The sequence below is a fragment of the Gracilinanus agilis genome, chromosome 3, assembly GCF_016433145.1.
Source record: "Gracilinanus agilis isolate LMUSP501 chromosome 3, AgileGrace, whole genome shotgun sequence".
Classification (NCBI taxonomy): domain Eukaryota; kingdom Metazoa; phylum Chordata; class Mammalia; order Didelphimorphia; family Didelphidae; genus Gracilinanus; species Gracilinanus agilis.
The window spans coordinates 374,677,599-374,695,609 of NC_058132.1; the positions used below are offsets into that span (position 1 = coordinate 374,677,599).

Consider the following 18,011-nt stretch of genomic DNA (forward strand, 5'->3'; position numbering starts at 1 on the left):
AAAAAAAAAAAATTGATAAGAAGTGGAAGTACTGGCTAGTCTAGGACTATGCAAGTTATTAGATTGGATTTTTGCCCCTCACTTTTAATTAACTTAAACTGGTATATTATCCCTGAATTTGTTACTCTCCTTTTTTGATGGTGCTAGTGCCTTTCCTCTATTAATTTTCTATTTGCCCTGTATATAGCTTTCTTTGTATATATTTGTTTGCACGTCGTTTCCCTCATTAGATCATAAGTTCCTTGAGGACTGGGACTACCTTTTGCCTCTTTTTGTATCCTGAAGCTTAACATAGTGCTTGGCATTTAGTAGGCACTTAATAAATGTTGATTGATTGATTGTTATACAAGAATGAGAAGGGAAAGAAGGAAGGGACATTAGACTAGTACACTTAGAACATTCAACAGAAAGTAAGTTCTTTGGGGTCTGAGAGTATTGGGACCTTCACCTCCCAGGTATCTAGCATACTAGGATTATCAGAGAAGGTTTCTTATAGAAAGGGATACTAAGTTTTTGTTTTACCAAACCTGTTGTTTCAGTGGCATAGGGAAATTCCAGTGATGAAATTCCCTCTACCAATATGTATCATTGATTGTCCTGAAAGGAAAAGTCTCCTAGGTCATTGAAAAATTAAGGAATTTGTTTGAGGTCATGCTGTCCAGTGTCACAGGTGGGACTTGATCCTAAGACTTCCTCACTCCCAGGCTGGTTCTCTATCCACTAGTATGCCTAACACATAAGTATAATAGAAGAAGGAAAGAAAATAAATGCAAATGCTTTCATTTTAATATCACCTTATAAGGGGCTGGTGAAGATCCATTTCAACTATATTCTAAATGGAAAGATGAAACCATCTGCCTAAAAGGTAAGGCTCTTAAAACTATCATAGGGCAAAAATATAGCCTGACACATTTTATATTTTTCTTACATTAATCAAGAAAGTGTGTGTGTGTGTGTATGTACACACATATATATAGGATTACCAAGTTCACATATTTTAATTATTAAAATATTTTATATTTATATATTTTAATACATTAACAAAATATATAATAATATACAATATGATGATAATTGTATATAATTATATTCATATACATATGTTGTACATCATATATAAACATACATAATTAATATATCAAATGTATTTTTAAAATATGGTTTGGTCTAATAAATATTTCAAAAAACAAAAATTGTCATTCTATATTATATAAACAAGGAGTATTATGTATTCGGACATAGAAATGATGCTACATGGTAATGAATACATTATAGTTAAGAATGTCTATGAAAATGTCTATAAAAAATGACATTCCACCTCATTAAATGATAGTTTGGGAAAAGATCATACTAACTATAAAAAAGGGGGCAATTTGAAACAGGCGGAAGAGAAATCAAGAGCACAGCTGTCCATTCTGTCTATCAAAAAGAATATCAACTCAGCAAGTAACCTTTTTAACCATCAATGCATTCTGCAACAAAGCATAATGAGATTAGTCCTCAAATTAGACAATTGTGCTCTGTAAGCAACAAACAGTCACAACCAATTTTAGTAAATTATACACAAAAAAAAAAACACCAAAACAGTTTCACTTTGTACTCACTCTTACAAAGTTGTCAGGGAACAAACCTCTTCTGCCTTTAACCTGTCCTTCCCACCAGCCTCCATCTTCCTTTTTGATATTGGTGATGATATCACCCACGCTGATTGTCAGCTCATCATCATGCTGAGCTTTGTAGTCAAACTCCACTATCGCCTCCACTGGAATAAAAGCAGAATATCATGATAAAAGTTAGTTAACGTTGATATCCATTACTGAAAATACCATGGAGTCTAACTTAAATGAATTCTCCAACTATGAATACTCAAAATAGCACTGCCATTATGGCAGCAGATTTGGGGCAATCCCAATGGATTAAACCAAAAAAGCCACAAAAAAATACTAAATGGTAAGATGAACATGGTGGCCTCATTGATGGTTAGTTACATGGGCAGCATGCTTATAAGAATGGGAAGATGGAAAATCCACACCTTCAACTAGAGCTCTATTACAGCATTGTAAGGAGGGAGAATTCATATTTAGTCATTAGAAATAGGAGAGAGAGAGATGATATATGTTCTTAACCCTCTGATGTAGCCAACTTAGTAGCAACCAAAGTATGCCATACACGCCTGGGAATCTTAAGAGAACCACTTCCTCCTCCCATCTTCTATCTAGGGAATAGATAATGAACAGTCTAATCTTGCTATCATCCTAACAGGAAGGCCCAAGTCTTATATTAATGGTTCTCAAACTTCTTTTAGCTCATGGCATATCATTATTATAATCATCATCATAACAATAATTATAATACTACATCAACAACTAGCATTTATATAATACTCTAAGGTCTATAAAAAGCTTTTCATATATTATCTTATTTGGTGTTTACAACAACCCTAGAGGATAGATGCTATTATTATCCCCAATTTACAAAGGAAGAAATTGAGACATAGATTGAAAATAGCTAGCTATCATCAGAGGCAAGATTTGAATACATGTCTTCCAGATTCCAAGGCCAGAGCTGTATCTACTATACCAGTAGTGTCAAACTCAAATAAAAACAAGGTACATAAGGATCCCTGCAGGCCACATACTGACTTAGCTTTAAAATGTAATGTTACCTATGTTTTATTTTATTTTCATCTGTTTTGCTAAATATTTCCCAATTACATTTTAATCTGGTTCACTGTACTCTAGGGTGTTGTAGCCCACAGATGTTTGACCCTTCTACATGATACCACACCACTACCCACAAATTATTCTTTGCCAAGAGGAATAAAGGCACCTAGAATGTTTAAATTAGCATAAAAAAACAATTCACTACAGTTGGGGCTCTAGATTCATTAACCTGAGCCTTAGGATTTCTCTACCTTCCCTCTTTTTCACTCTATTGTCTCCAAGACTTAAAAGGAAGAAGAAAGTTTTGCAACTCTGAAAATAGAATTGCTATTGTGACTTCTCCAATACCAGGCCAGGAAGCAGCAAAAAAAAACAACAAAAAAAAAACTATCTTTCAGCTTCCATTCCTGTCTCATTTTGCTTCATTCAGTTCCCAGGCCTTCTGAATCCCCTAGAGATTCACTAATGTTGTAGAGGGCACATCAGTCAAAGGAAAAAAGTCTAGATATTTTTCTGGCCTAAAATATGATTGGAGTTAGGAAACACTGATGTAGATCAATCCCTGGAAAGAGGAAGAGAAAGGTGAGGAAGAGGGAGAGAAAGGGAGAAAGAGAAGAGAAAGAATGGCAGGGAGAGGAGAGGTAAGGGGAGAAGAAGGAAAGAGGGAAAGAGACAGACTAATAGACAGAGGGAATAGAAAAACAAAAGAAAACAGTCTGCATGACAGTGAGTGGTAGAGTATCTCCAATGGGGATTATTGCCTATGCATGACACAAGAATATAATATTTTATTCAATTCACACATATATATAAAATAAAGAAATATTATTAAAATGAGCACTAGCTTAGAAAATAAGAGATCCAGATTTCAGTCATAACTCAGCCACTAACCAATTATGTAAACTTAAGAGGACCATGGGCAATTCACTTGTCTTCTCTTGACTAAGTTTCCTCATCCGTAAAATGACAGGATAAACTAAAAGATATCTTAGGTACTACCACTTCTAAATTCTATGATTCATTGGAGGAAATCTTTGAAAAAAATCTGTATTTTCTAAAAATGCCCACTTCAACAAAGCCAGATATGGTCATATTTATTGCTATAGGGTATTGTCAAATACAATACAATCTGACAACCACAAAGCTAAGGGGATTCAAAGACAAAAATGAAACACCTACCTCCTCTCCCCTCAGGAGTTTACCATCTACAAAGCACACTGATTCACTATAAGTTAAAAACAAAATTTCCTTTTTGAGAAAGGTACCATACTTCCATTCTTCCACAAATCAGTGGAATCATCTATTAATTATTCAGGGATCTATTATCTAATTTATAACCAATCCAATACACTCCAATACAATACCAGTCCCTATACACCCACAGTCCCACCAACAAATCATTCTCTTGTCACTGTACTACTTGTTACTCTCCACCAGGGGGGGGAATGCAAAGCAGAGAAAATTAGGTAGATCTCAAAACAATGTCATAATTCTGGTATAAGTCATTGAGGAAAGAGAATAAGGCTCCTGGCTAAAATGGATTTTGAATGGTCTCGGTGAACAAGAGTAAACTATATAGGAGATAATACTTTTCTCTGTAATCCAGGTTCACTGGGCTATTTGTAGTTCCTTGAACATGACACCCCCAACTCCAATCTCTATGCTTTTTGCACAGGTTGTCCCCTATGCCTGGAATGTTCTCTCTTCTCACTTTTACCTCTTAGTTTCCCTGACATTCTTCAAGACTCAACTCAAGGCTCATCTTCTTCAGGAGGTCTTTCATTATATCATATTATATTTTATATGATATTATATTATATCATTCACATTGTTAACATTCTTTTTGTCTCTCAATCTCTTTCCCTTCCTTCTTCCCTTCCTTTCCCCGCCTTCCCCCCCCCATCTCCCTTCCTTTCTTTGCCTCCCTCCCCATTCTGACTCTGTCTCTCTCTTTGCCTCTCCCTCCCTTTTCCTGCCTCCCCCCCATTCATGTTGTTGCCACTCTTTCTCTGTATTCACATAGTTACCACTCTCTTCTCCTTTGAATTCACATTGTTACCACTCTCTCTTCTTCTGTATTCACATTGTTCTCTCTACTTTCCTCTGTATTCACATCATTATCACCCTTTCTAGATGCCATTATTATCACATAAGACTATTGTTAACAACCTCCTAATAAATACTATTTTTATTCTGCCCTCCTACCCTCACCAATTCACCCTTTATACTATTGCCAGATTAATCTTCCTCCTGCATAAACCTAATCATGTCACTCTTCTACTCAAAAATATTCAGTGGTTCCCAATTGCCTACAAAGTTTAAGATCTTCTGTCTGATGTTCAAGATTCTTGACATTCTAGAGCCAATCTACTTTTCTAGTTTTATCTCATATTAACTCCTTCCACTGACTGTGATCTACCCAAACAGAGCTACTCTTTGCCCTTGAAGATCTAGAGCATTCTACCACTTTGGTGCCTCTGTTCATATCTTTCTTTGGTATATATTCCTGCTACCTTTGTGCCTACTATTAAAGGAAAAAAAGGAAAGAAAAGGAATCCTTTACCCATTATTTAAAGTTCTATCTTTCCACTATGTAAGAGGGTAGAGAAGCACTTGAAATCAAGAGAACTAGGTGAGGTTCAAGGCAGAAGGATTATTGCTGACTAGGGACTAGGGAACACTTCATGAAGGAAGTAGCATTTCAGTTTGGCCTTGAAAAACAGGTAAAAGAATCTCAACAGTCACAGAAACTGGGCTGGGGAGGGGGAGGGGGTGCAGGGATGGTGGCAAAGACAATCTAGCTAAAGGCAATGATGTGGAAATAGGTTTTGAACAATGATACATGTAACCCCCCCCAAGAAAAATAAAAAATAATAAAGGCAATGGTATGAGCACAATGGTATGACACAAATGTCAGAGGGTACAGGATGTTTGTAGAGGAGAGAGAGCCAAACTGTGGAAGCCTTGAATGTCCAAAGTTATAACATTATTCAATAATCAATAGGAGCTCCTGAGAATATTATTAGATCTCTGCATAAGGAAAATCAATCTGTCAATAATATATAGAATCAATTATATAGGAGAGAAAATAGAGGCATGAAAACTGGATCATTGCATAGACCAAATGGGTGGAAATAAGGACCTATTAAAGGTTAAAGACAATGAGAATAGAAAGGAGAGGGTGGATATGAGAGTTGTTATGGACTTGTACTAAAAGCAGTACTTAACAACTGATTGAACACAGATTTAAAACAAAGCACTGTAGCCTAACTACCAAGTATTTTAAAACATCAGGTTTTGTTCCAAAAACAAATTACTCAATTTGTCTGGGGCACCATGCCTCAAGCCTTAGTCCCCAGACTTTCCAAATAATAATAGATGCTTATACACATTAACCCTTTTTAGTTACAAAGTCTTTATATATTTTATCTTAAATGAAATTATTAGTTCAGTGCTTGTGATATGCTGTAGTCAAATGATACACACCCTTTGTTTTTCAGTTCCTTTTTGGGTCTCCCACAATTCTGATTACTCAGAGACAATAAATCATGGAAGACCAAAACCACAGAATATCTCCAGAAGAATATGAGAGTTTAAAGAAAGCACTGTGAAATTTCTCAAACACCATCCAATCCTTTTTCTCACTCAAACTTAATTCTGGGCCCAGTTCATCTTCACAGACCATCCATAATACATAAGTCCTGACTGACCAGATCAATCTAACTGTATATCATTGTCCAAGCAATTGTGAATCTTTATCCACTTGCTTTTTTCCTGAGTGGATCATTAAGCTGAATTCTAAAGCGTTTGTGAATGTTATTTAGGAGGTTTTGAGGTATTCTAGGGAATAATAATAATGATGAGGATAGTAACAGCCAGCATTTGCATAGTGCTACTATATGCCAGGCACTGTGTAAGCATTTTACAAAAATCATCTCATTTGGTCTTGACAACAACCCTATGAGCTAGGTGCTATTACTACTCCTATTTTACAGTTGAGAAAACTGAGGAAAATAAAGGATAAGGGACTTGCCCAAAGTTACAAAGTAAGTGAAGCTGAATTTGAATTCAAGTCTCCCTGACTCCAGGCCTAATAATCTATCCACTGTATCACATAGCTGTCTAGCTACCATTATTCTTTATAGAGTTAATTTTTATTTAAAGAGTTATTTAAACCTTGGAAGTCGTACGATGCATTGCATCTCACAAATTTAGACACTAAGGTAAAGAGAGATTAAGCAATCTGCCCAAAATTACAAATAACAAAAGCAAGATCTGCTAAATAATCATGAGGGAGGTAAGGATATGGGGAAAGAAAGGAGGGCCTGGTAATAATAGAAGTTGGATTAACAATAATACAAGTCAAGCAAAAATCTTTAATGAACTGTTTAACCTTTTTTTTTTTTAAATCTTAGAATCTTCCTAGAAGCAATACTGTGCATAGGTTCCAAGGCAGAAGAGTGGTAAGGGTAGGCAATGAGGGTTAAGTGACTTGCCCAGGGTCCCACAGCCAGGAAGTGTCAAAGACCAGATCTGAACCTAGGACCTTCCATCTCTGAGTCTGGCTCTCAATCCACTGAGCCACCCAGCTGCCCCCTAAGCTATTTAGTCTTAAAGAAGTCACAGTCTTTCTTAGACTTAGTTTCCTATTCTGCATAAAATAGAGTTTAGACTAAGGTCCTTTATAGCTTTAAAATTCTAAGATTCTATAACTTCACAGTTTTCATTTTAAAAAAGATAGGATTTAATGGAAATGTGAGATTAGTGACAAAAGATTATTTTAGGAGAAAAAATTAGGCCACAGAGAGTGGCCCAATAACTTGAGAAAGTAAGAGAAACTGGAAATCATGGACTCTCCTATCAGTCAACTGCAATGGGGGAGAGGAAGGGAGATGGGACCAGAAGCTTTATTTGCTATGGGCGCTGAGACCCAACAGAGTCCAGTCCTGATGCCTCCTAAGTTCTCTGAACTCCTTCCAAGGGGGGAATTCTTTAAGGGGCTTTAATCTGAGAGCAGGACAGGTAGAACCCTTCTCTAGAAATACATACATGTATGTAATAAAAGTAGAAGAAATAATGATAGGCATCTTTAGCTTAACAATTTTTAAAGCAGGTGCTGGGCCTGAAGGACAAATAGAAAGAAAACATCAAGGGTCAAGCAACAAATTATACCCAGATCACCTGGCAAAGAACTGCAGAAAGAAACTCTCCTCTACGTGAAATAGAAACAGGGGCTGCTAATCAATATGTAAGGATCTCTGCAGGTTACACACTGACTTTGTTTTAAAAACATAAATATTATCAATGTCTTGCCCAATTTGTATGTATTTTATTAAATATTTCTCAATAACAGTTTAATCTGGTTCAGGCAGCATTCCCTGACTCAGTGTTGGACACCTCTGCCCTACAACACAATTCTGTCTCTGAACGTTTCTCCTGGTGAATCAGCATCTAAACCAAACCTGACTCCAAGACTTCAGAAAATGAATGGACTTCCTGAACTTGGTTTTTCTTCTTCTTCCTAAGGTATTTCCTCCTTTCCACATAGGGAAACAACAGGAAGAGGTTGGTAGGGTGAGGGAGACCAGACAAAATGAGTAACTCACTCTTCCTGGTGTATATCTTATTTTATTTTATTTTTTATTTTTTTAAAAAATTACTCCAACTTGGGGGTAGTGGATTGAGAGCCAGACCTAGAGACAGAAGGTTCTGAGTTCAAATCTGGCCTCAGACACTTCCTAACTGTGTGACCCTGAGCAAAGTCACTTAACCTTCATTGCTTAGCCCTTACCACCCTTCTGCCTTGGCACTAATACGCAGTATTGATTCTAAGATGGAAGGTAAGGGTTAAAAAAAAAGATTACTCCAATTTTAATTCATAGTCTGTGTGATCATGGACAAATCACTTCAGTTCTTTAGGCTTCATCTTCTACCTCCAGAAGGTTGTATTAGGATAAGATCTATGGCTTAGAGATAGATCAGAGATCTTTTCATCTGACTCTAGAAGGCAGCCAGGTGGCACAGTAGAGAGAGTGTCAAGTCTGGTATCAGAAAGACTCATCTAGCCTCAGACACTCATTAGCTGTGTCACCCGGGATAAGTCACATAACTTTATTTGCCTCAGTTTCCTTATCTGTAAAATGAGCCGGAAAAGGAAATGGCAAACCACTCCAGTATCTTTGCCAAGAAAACCCCAAAAGGGGTCACAAAGAGTCAAATACAATTGAAGCAACTGAACAACAACATCCAACCCACTAACCCTCATTTCAGGCAAAGATTTTAAGTGTTCTGCCCACAGTCATGCAAGAAATGAATGGCAGAGCCAGAAGTGAACTCGAGTCCTATGATTTAAGTTCAACTCTTTCCACTGCACCAGGATTCTCACCACTCTGTCCACTCTAAATCCTATAATAGTCCTTTCCTCAGGCAGCTTTCTTGAATTCCTTTTGCTTTTTCAGCAAGGTTCTAAGGTTTATAGCATGGTACAAGGGAAGAAGTGGTACCAAAAAGAGTTCTGCTATTGTATAATGTTGGGCAAGTCATGACTTCTCTGAGCCTCAGCTTCCTCAAAACGAGATGACTGTGTCAGAAGACCTCCAATCTCACTGCCAGCTCTAAATCCATGACCTGTAACCACCGTGGTGGTGAGGACTGAACCATGGTGGCTAGGTTCTAGCAGACAGAAGCATCTCTGTGATTGAGTGGTCTGCCTCAGTGCCAGAAAGTTTCTAGGTATCCAGAACTGCCTTGGTCAGCTTCATTGAGGCAATGAAGGCAATGCCCTCCTGATCACAATCAGTTTAGCAAACTTCATCTAAACCAAGCAAGTTAGCAAGTTTCCCTCATCACAAGGTTTTTGTGATTCACCAGGAAGGCAGGGGAGGGTGGTGCAATATGGGCCACTCAAGGATTAACTGGCCCTCACGTCTGGCCCCAACTTGGTTCCTGTGATAATAGGGACTGGCAATGAAAAACAGATATAAGGTAACAAACATTTATTAAGCATCTACTGTGTGTAAAGTTCTGCGATAAAAGCATTTTGCAGATATTATCTTATTGAATCCTCACAATAAACTTAAAGGATGGGTGATATATGCCCATTTTACAGTTGAAGAAATGGTGGTAGACAGAAATTTAATGACTTTGCTCAGGGCCACACAACTAGAAATTATCTGAGGTTATATTTGAACTCAGGTCTTCCTGACTCCAGGACAACACTCTATCCCTGGTACCACCTACCTGCTTTTAGGCAGAGAACCAATATCTAGGTATTTAGGAGGGACAGAGAGTCACAGGCTTGTATTCATGTAATAAACCGAGTATAATAAAGTCTGAAATGAGGGTTGGTTGTATGCATGTAATAAACTGAGTAATAAACTGCTTGATTTGTAATCTTTTGAGTACTTGTGTTCTCTCTTGGTACACCACCCAGAATCTCCTCAAAAAGCATTGTGGATAAAGAGTGCGGGACATGAGTGGTCAGGAAGATCTCGGTTCCAATTCTGCCTCTGACACTTACTAGTTACGTGACTTCTAGCAAGTCTCTTAACTTTCTTGTCTCACTTTCCTGGTCTGCAGTACATAGCTCATGTTTAATGAGGTCTCCCCAAAGACACTGAAGGATAAAGCCAGCAAAGACTATCTTTTCTCTTTGTTTGCATACACAAACTTTTTTTTAAACCTCTCTCCTTTCCTCATGATACAGTGCTATAGACATTGTATTAACTTAATAAATACTTTCACTGAACTGATATCATTCACTTGAACTTCCTGCAGATAAACATTTCTTTGTCTAAACAATTTTTTACCACCCAGTTACTCTCCTTTGGACTGGACTCCATCATGCTCCCAAGAAAATCATCATCATCATCAGGAAATTCATCATCCTATGAGACATCAAGGGCAGCTAGGTGGCACAATTGGAGAGAGTGCCAGGTCTAGAGTCAGAAAGACTCATTCATCTTTCTGAGTTCAAATCTGGCCTCAGACTAGCTATGTGAGCCTGGGCAACTCGTTTAACCTTGTTTGCCATTGTTTTCCTCATTTGTAAAATGAGGTAGAAGAGGAAATGGCAGACCACTCTAGTGTCTTTGCCAAGAAAACCTCAAATGGAGTCACGAAGAGGCAGACATGACTGAAAAATGACTGAACAACATGAGATCTCAACAGCCTTATTACTCATACCTCATCAGTACCCTCTGACAGGAGGGCCTGAGGACAGAGCAAAGAATTCCTCCCAAAGTCTCCATTAAAAAAGGCAGTCACAGGGGGTAGCTGGGTAGCTCAGTGGGTTGAGAGCCAGGCCTAGAGACCGGAGGTCCTAGGTTCAAATCCGGCCTCAGACACTTCCCAGCTGTGTGACCCTGTGCAGGTCACTTGACCCCCATTGCCTACCTTTACCACTCTTCCACCTATAAGTCAATACACAGAAGTTAAGGGTTTTAAAAAAAAGGCAGTCACTTCTTCATTTTCCACTGGACTAGATTCTTTCATCATACCTCCATTTTGGATACCTTTCCTCCTTCCCACCCTTTTCAGCTTCCTTTTGTATGCTGTTTCTCCTCATTAGAGTGAAGGCTTCTTAGGGGCAGGCACTGACTCTTGTATCTGTGTCCCAAGTCCTTGGCAAAGTGCCTGGCCCCATAATAGGTGCTTAATAAATATTTAATGACTGACTGGTTTTGAGAAATGTGACCCTCAAAAATAATACATGAATCAAATCTTTGCAAACTGAATCATATTTTAAATGCACCAGGAAAACTCTTTGGAACATTCTTTTCTAAAGTATTCTTCTCTACTCCCACACATCTTTTGAATAAATCCATATTTTCTTACAACTTCCTCAAGAAGAAGTAACATGCATATTGTTAAGGGTTCTTACAGCCTTTGAATGACTTTAGCAATTCTTCTTCTCTCACCCCCCACCCCTTTAAACTCTAAACTCCTTAAGAACAGGGCCCATTTTCTATTTTCTCAAAAGACTCAAGTATAAATGGGCACACACAGAATGAAAGTTCTAAAACTATTGCTGATGGACTACAAATACAGAGTCTAACCAAAGTGCATGTTTGTACCACCAAGAATGCTTCAAGGGTCACTTAGTGTTATAGTTAACAATGGTTCCTTGCTTCTGTCCTAGCTCAAAGAATCATCTGAAGTTCTCTGGGATATGATGAATCTTCATCTAGTCCACTTAACTAGCTTAATAATAACAGCTTACAAATAATATCATAGAACCTTAAAAAAGCATTGAGGATTATAGAATCATAAGATTATATGGAAGGGGAGTTAGAGATCTAATACAACCATCAGCTAGATAGTCTCAGGCAGGAAGACCCATTTTCCTGAGTTATCTAGCCTCAGATATTTATTAGCTATGAGACTCTGGGTAAGTCACTTAATCTTGTTTGCCTCCACTTCCTCTTCTGTAAAAATGAGCAGGAAAAGGAAATGGCAAATCATTCCAACATCTTTGCCAAGAAAACTCCAAATGGAGATAGGAAGAGTTAGATATGACTGAACAACAACACAACCATTTCATTTTACAAATAAGGAAATTGAGTTGCAGAGAGGTAGCATGATTTGTACTGTCCCTACTTGGAGCACCTCATCTTTCTACAACATATTTAACAACTAATCACTTAACCTCTCTTTTAAGACCTCCAAGGACAGAAAAATCACTTTCTCACAAGGCCACCTCATTCCAATTTTAAATATTGCTCACTGTTAGGAAATTCTTTCTTACCCTGAGCTGAAATCTTGTCTCCTTGTAATTCCTATCTATTGATCCTATCACTTCCCTCTGAAACCAAGCAAGATAAGTCTAATTTCTTCTAAGACAATCCCTACAATAACTGAAAAAAGAGCTATAGTACTTACTGCTCCCCTAATTTCTTCTCTCTTCCCCACAACTAAAAATCACCATTTCCTTTAAGTACTGACCTCATGACATGCTTCTAAGTTTCCTCGCCACCACAGCAATCCTTCAGAGAAGGTACCAGCTTATCAATCAATGTCCTTTATAAAACATGGTGACCAGAAAAGAACACAACACTTCAAATATGGTCTAATTAGAGTGGGGCATATTTGAACTAGCTAAGTCCTGGTTTCCTTGGCTTCCTTCAAATCCCACCTAAAATCTCACCTTCTACAGGAAGCCTTTCCCAATTCCTTTTACTTCAAGTTGCTTCCCATTATTGATTATTTCCAACTTATCTTGCAAATGTCTAGTGTGTATTTAGCTGTTTGAATGCTGCCTCTCTCTTTAGATTCTGAGGTCTTCAAGAGAAGAAGGACTTCCTTTCATCTTTCTTTGTATTCACAGCACTTAAAGTCCCTGGCACATAGTAGGCATTTAATAAGTATTTATTATCATCTCTTTTTTTTTGGATACTACACTCCTATTTATGTAGCATTAGGTTGAGTAGGAAAAAAAATTGTTGGAAATATCTCACCATCACAATGAAATCTCGTACCAAGTATTACTAAAATTGTTTTGACCTGAAAACCATGGGTATTCCATGATCAGCATGATCAACTCTTTATAATATTGGTACAATCCATTAACCCGATCACACAGTTCAAAAAAGAAAGTCAGGAAACACCGCACGAGAAGCCTAATTGCCAGCTATAATTCAAACCCAAGATATATCATGGTGACATTTCACATAATACCATAATATTTATTTCAAAAGACTTAAGTACCATGCAGAGACAAGTACTCCTGATTACATTCTTCCCTGAACAGGAAAGATCCTTCCATCAAGTCTGTCTTTTTCTTTCTTTGGATCTCCACTGTGCCCAGGATAATGCCCAGCACAGAGGAGGAAGAAACATGATATAAATGTAGACTAAAATAAACCACTCTAAAACTAGCCCATGGCACCATAATTCTGCCAAGTAAATGATGCTGAAAATAATTAAGCAACAAAAATATGGAGATTCTTAGTCTCAAATAGATTTCTCTTTTTATGTTCTGCTGTGCATATGGAAATGCTCTTTTTTGGGGCATTTAAGTTCAGAGTAAAAAAATTAAATTAAAAATAATTACACAACAGGGGCACTTTGTTTAATGGAAAAGAAAGAAGAAAAAATGTTCTTGAATGTTACTGATAATGCCAAAACAAAAGTTGTAATAGCAAGTCAATTTGCCTTGTGGGATCTTAGTTTCCTCTAAAATATGAGGACTGGACCTTCAGAGACCTTTCAGCAATAGCTCTACAAACTTATTATCTTTTAAATGATTCTTTATATCCAAAAATAATAAATAAAAACAGAGACCCATTTTGGAATGGAAAAAGAGTTCAAATATAAACCTGTGTATAGATGCAGCAGAAGAATAAGATCAAATTTATCTAATTAGTCATTTAGGTAAAAAAATAAATACTGAGTTTGAATGAAACAAATTAGCAAAAAAATGCATTTGAATGAAACAAGTTAACAAAACCAATCCATTATTCAAAATATGAGTCAAGTCAACTAACATGCCAAAGTACCAATGATGAAGAATGTTGCCTAACTCCTGACAGAGAAGTGATGCAGAAAACAATGTATATTTTAGGCAATGACAATATGAAAATTTGTTTTGTTTCACTAGAAATACTTGTTACAGGGTTTTGTTTCTTTTTTTAAGTTGGAGGGAGAGGGAAGTAGGAAGGAGAAATGTTTAATCTTTAAAAAGGGGAAAAAACATTTATTTATCATTTGATAAGATAGAATTTTGAGTTGGAAAGAACATCAGAGATCAACTAATCACTCTACAAGTATAGAAACTAAAGGTTTGGAGAGCAAATTAGCCAAAATTATAGAAATAAAGTAAAGGAATGGGCAGTTAGGGGGTGCAGTGGATAGAGTGCCAGGCTTAGAGTCAAGAAGATTTATTTTCATGAGTTCATATCTGACTTTGGACAGAACTAGATGTGTGACCCTGGACAAGTCTGTTTACTTCAGCTTCCTCATCTGAACTGAAAAAGGAAATGGCAAACCACTTCAGTATCTTTGCCAAGAAAATCCAAATGGGGTTGTAAACTACTGAAACAACTGAACAATGAAAACAACAAAAAGTAAAGAAAACAAGATTTGTACTGGGTTTCTCTGATACCAGCTTTGATAATGCTTTAGATCTTTAGAACTCAAGGGGCCTTGAAGGAAAGCCTCAATCTGACTTCATTTTTAAGATCTGGCAACAAAAGATCCTCACATTAGGCAATTTATGAGAGTGTATTGCTACCATATGGCAGGAACGAGTGAAAAAAGACCTGGGAGATGAGAATTGAAGCTTGTGGTATTTTTTTTCCCAAAAGGTTATTGATATTCAGGGTAGCCTTTAAAAATTATAGCAAGAAGTTGGAGACCATGGAAGAGCAAAATTTGGAACAGAGATACCTAATTGAAAGAGTGAATGGGCCAAAAAGATAAAAGTAAAATTAGAAATATTTGCAATAGATAGCATGCTGGAATTCCAAACTGCCAAAAAATCTTATCTTCTCCAACACAACTTGGAAACAGACAAGATTTTAAGGTAAATGTGGCCTCTGATCTTTAAACTATGTTGTACGCCATAATCTGAAAATGATTAGAAAGTATATTTTTGATATTTCCATCATAAACTATCCTGTTACATAGTAATTATTGCTCTGCCAGCGCTTTAACCATAAATGGAATTTACAAGACATTTTAAGGATTTTATTTAGTTTTTACTAGTTATAAAACAGGATAAACAGGATGGCAAATTAGGGCAGTGCTGAAAACATGAAAACATGAAAACCTGTCTGGGGCTGAGACTAGGTTAAGTACCCCCAGTAGTACTTAAGAGTCTGTCCAGAGGCAGCTGGTGGCCCAGCAGATAGAGGACTGGGCTGTTAGTTAGTTAAAGACCTTAGTTCAAATCCAGTCTCAGGCAATTACTAGCTATGTGGACCCTGGGCAACTTACTTGACCTCTATTTACCCCAGTCTTCTTAAATAAGAATAACATACCAACATCAAAAGAGTTGTGAGGATCAAATGAGACATTTGTTAAAAGAGCTTAGCACAATACCTGGTATGTAGTAGGTACTAAATAAATGCTTATTCCCCTCCCCTGTACCCATACCCTATAAAAAGCTTCAGACAAGGATTCAGACTAACCAAAGAAGGAAAGACAAATGTCAAAGGAGATATTAGGTAAGAGTAGGGAAGGAAGGTGAGATGTATAGCTTCCCTGGGACTGAAATCCAGCTGACAATAGTCTTGTCACACCAGAGAATATTCAAGTCAGGGACATAGACTAGGAAATCCCTAAATCCTACAACATGAAAAGACTAATGTAACATAGCCTGGCTCCTAGAATGTATTCACCAGCAAATGGGGAAGGATCAGAAAGGAATAGGGAAATACAAATCAAAAAATGAATGAAATATGAAAGATTTCAAGAGAGAAAAAAATCGATAAAAGCCCAGAACAAATAGATAATGAAAGAGAGAGAATCCTGAGAGCCAAAGGAAGAATAAGTAATAAGTCCTTCAAATAGCCTAGAAAACTTTCTTTCCAGATATTTCAAGAAAAAGGCAAGTTAACTAATGAGAAATTATAGAATGGTTCAAAAGGGAAATAAAATCCATAATATATAAGAAATTAGGGATGAACATTGTTCAGAATTTAGAGTTCTCAATGTGGAATTTTAAAACCTAATTAGCAAATTAGAAAAGTTGAATCCTCTGTGGAGAGTTGCTATTAGAGAAGCTAAAGAGAAAATAACAGATTAGGAATAAAAACAATACTGAAGGAGAGAAATCTGACAGAGGAGGGGCAAAAATAAACAATATTAAAAGAGCACAAGATCTCTATATGAGCCAAAGTATTTGACCTCAAAGACAAGATATGCAGAGATAATGTTAAAAATGTTTTTATATGTAATTGGGAAAAAATAAGATATTATAAGTGAAAAAATAAATATTCTGTGATGAGGCATGTCTTTGTTTATTTTATTCCCTTCTGTTTTCACCTCATTTCTAGCTTTTAATATTGTCCAATATAAAGTTGAAATTTCAAACAAAAACCATTTTTTAAAAAAACCAACTAAACTAAAAGGGACCAATCCATGTAAAGAGGCAACAAAAGAATTGTTCTAGCGAGGAAATATTGTTTTCCTAAGAAACAGGGGGACTAAATCTGTGATTTTGTTGATATAGGGATTTCTTATATGAGGACAGCACCTTCTCTAAAATGTAGTCTTAAAGAAGTATTGAGAGCACTGAAAGATTAAGTAGCTTTTCCCAGGGTCCTGTAGCCTCTCACCCATCAGATTTTCCTGAACCTAAGGCTAGTTCTATGTGTATTAATCTACATTACTTCACTAAGATAGGCTGCCTTGCTTAAGAAATAAAGTTCCAGGGGAAGCTAGGTCTCTCACTGTATACAGAGCAAGGTCTGAAGACAGAAGATCCTGGGTTCAAATGTAACCTCAGACACTTCCTAGCTGTGTGACCCTGGGCAAGTCACTTAATCTCAATTGCCTAACCCTTACTGTTCTTCTCCCTTGGAATCAATATTTAGTATGAATTCTTTTTTTTTTAACATTTAATAATATTTACTTTTTAGAAAAGTTAACAAAGTTACATGATTCGTGCTCCCACTTTCCCCTTCACCCCCCAACTTCCCTCCCCATGGCCGATGCACATTTCCAATAGTTTTAACATGTGTCATTGATCAAGACCTATTTCCAAATTGTTGATAGTTGCATTGGTGTGGTAGCTTTGAGTCTACATCCCCAATCATGTCCACCTCAAACCATGTGTTCAAGCAGTTGCCTTTCCTCTGTGCTTCCACTTCTGTAGTTCTTCCTCTGAATGTGGGTAGCATCTTTTCCATAAATCCCTCAGAATTGTCCTGGGTAATTGCATTGCTGCTAGTATTGAAGTCCATTACATTCTATTTTACTACAGTGTATTGGTCTCTGTGTACAATGTTCTTCTGGCTCTGCTCCTTTCGCTCTGCATCAATTCTTGGAGGTCTTTCCAGTTCACATGGAATTCCTCCAGTTTAGTATTCCTTTGAGCACAATAGTATTCCATGTAATATAGAGAGTGGGGGTCATATAGTTTTTCTAGCTTTGGCTGAGTTCTAAATCAGTTAGGGTTTTGGAATCTTGAGGAAAAGACAGTTGATTAGGGTCTCCCGTGGAGGAAGGTTGTCTGATCAGCTGAGCTGCCTCATTACCTAGCTATAGTATTGAAATTTAGCCTAGCTTTGATATATTTACTTAAGAAATTATTATTTTGGATAAACCCTTTATATCTTCCTTCCCTAAAATTATTTCCTACCTTCCGTCCCTTACCTTATATGTCAGTGGAGTTAATAAGGAGAGTGA

At 37.0% G+C, this 18,011-nt stretch overlaps 1 protein-coding gene across 1 annotated transcript in view; it reads right to left on the bottom strand.

Annotated features, from left to right (window-relative positions):
- Positions 1-18,011, bottom strand: part of SH3KBP1 (SH3 domain containing kinase binding protein 1) — a 466,672-nt gene that overhangs the window by 399,623 nt on the left and 49,038 nt on the right. Inside the window, exon 2 of the mRNA XM_044670134.1 lies at positions 1,605-1,762. Coding sequence (XP_044526069.1) covers positions 1,605-1,762 — 158 coding nt within the window. The remainder of the gene's footprint in view (positions 1-1,604; positions 1,763-18,011) is intronic.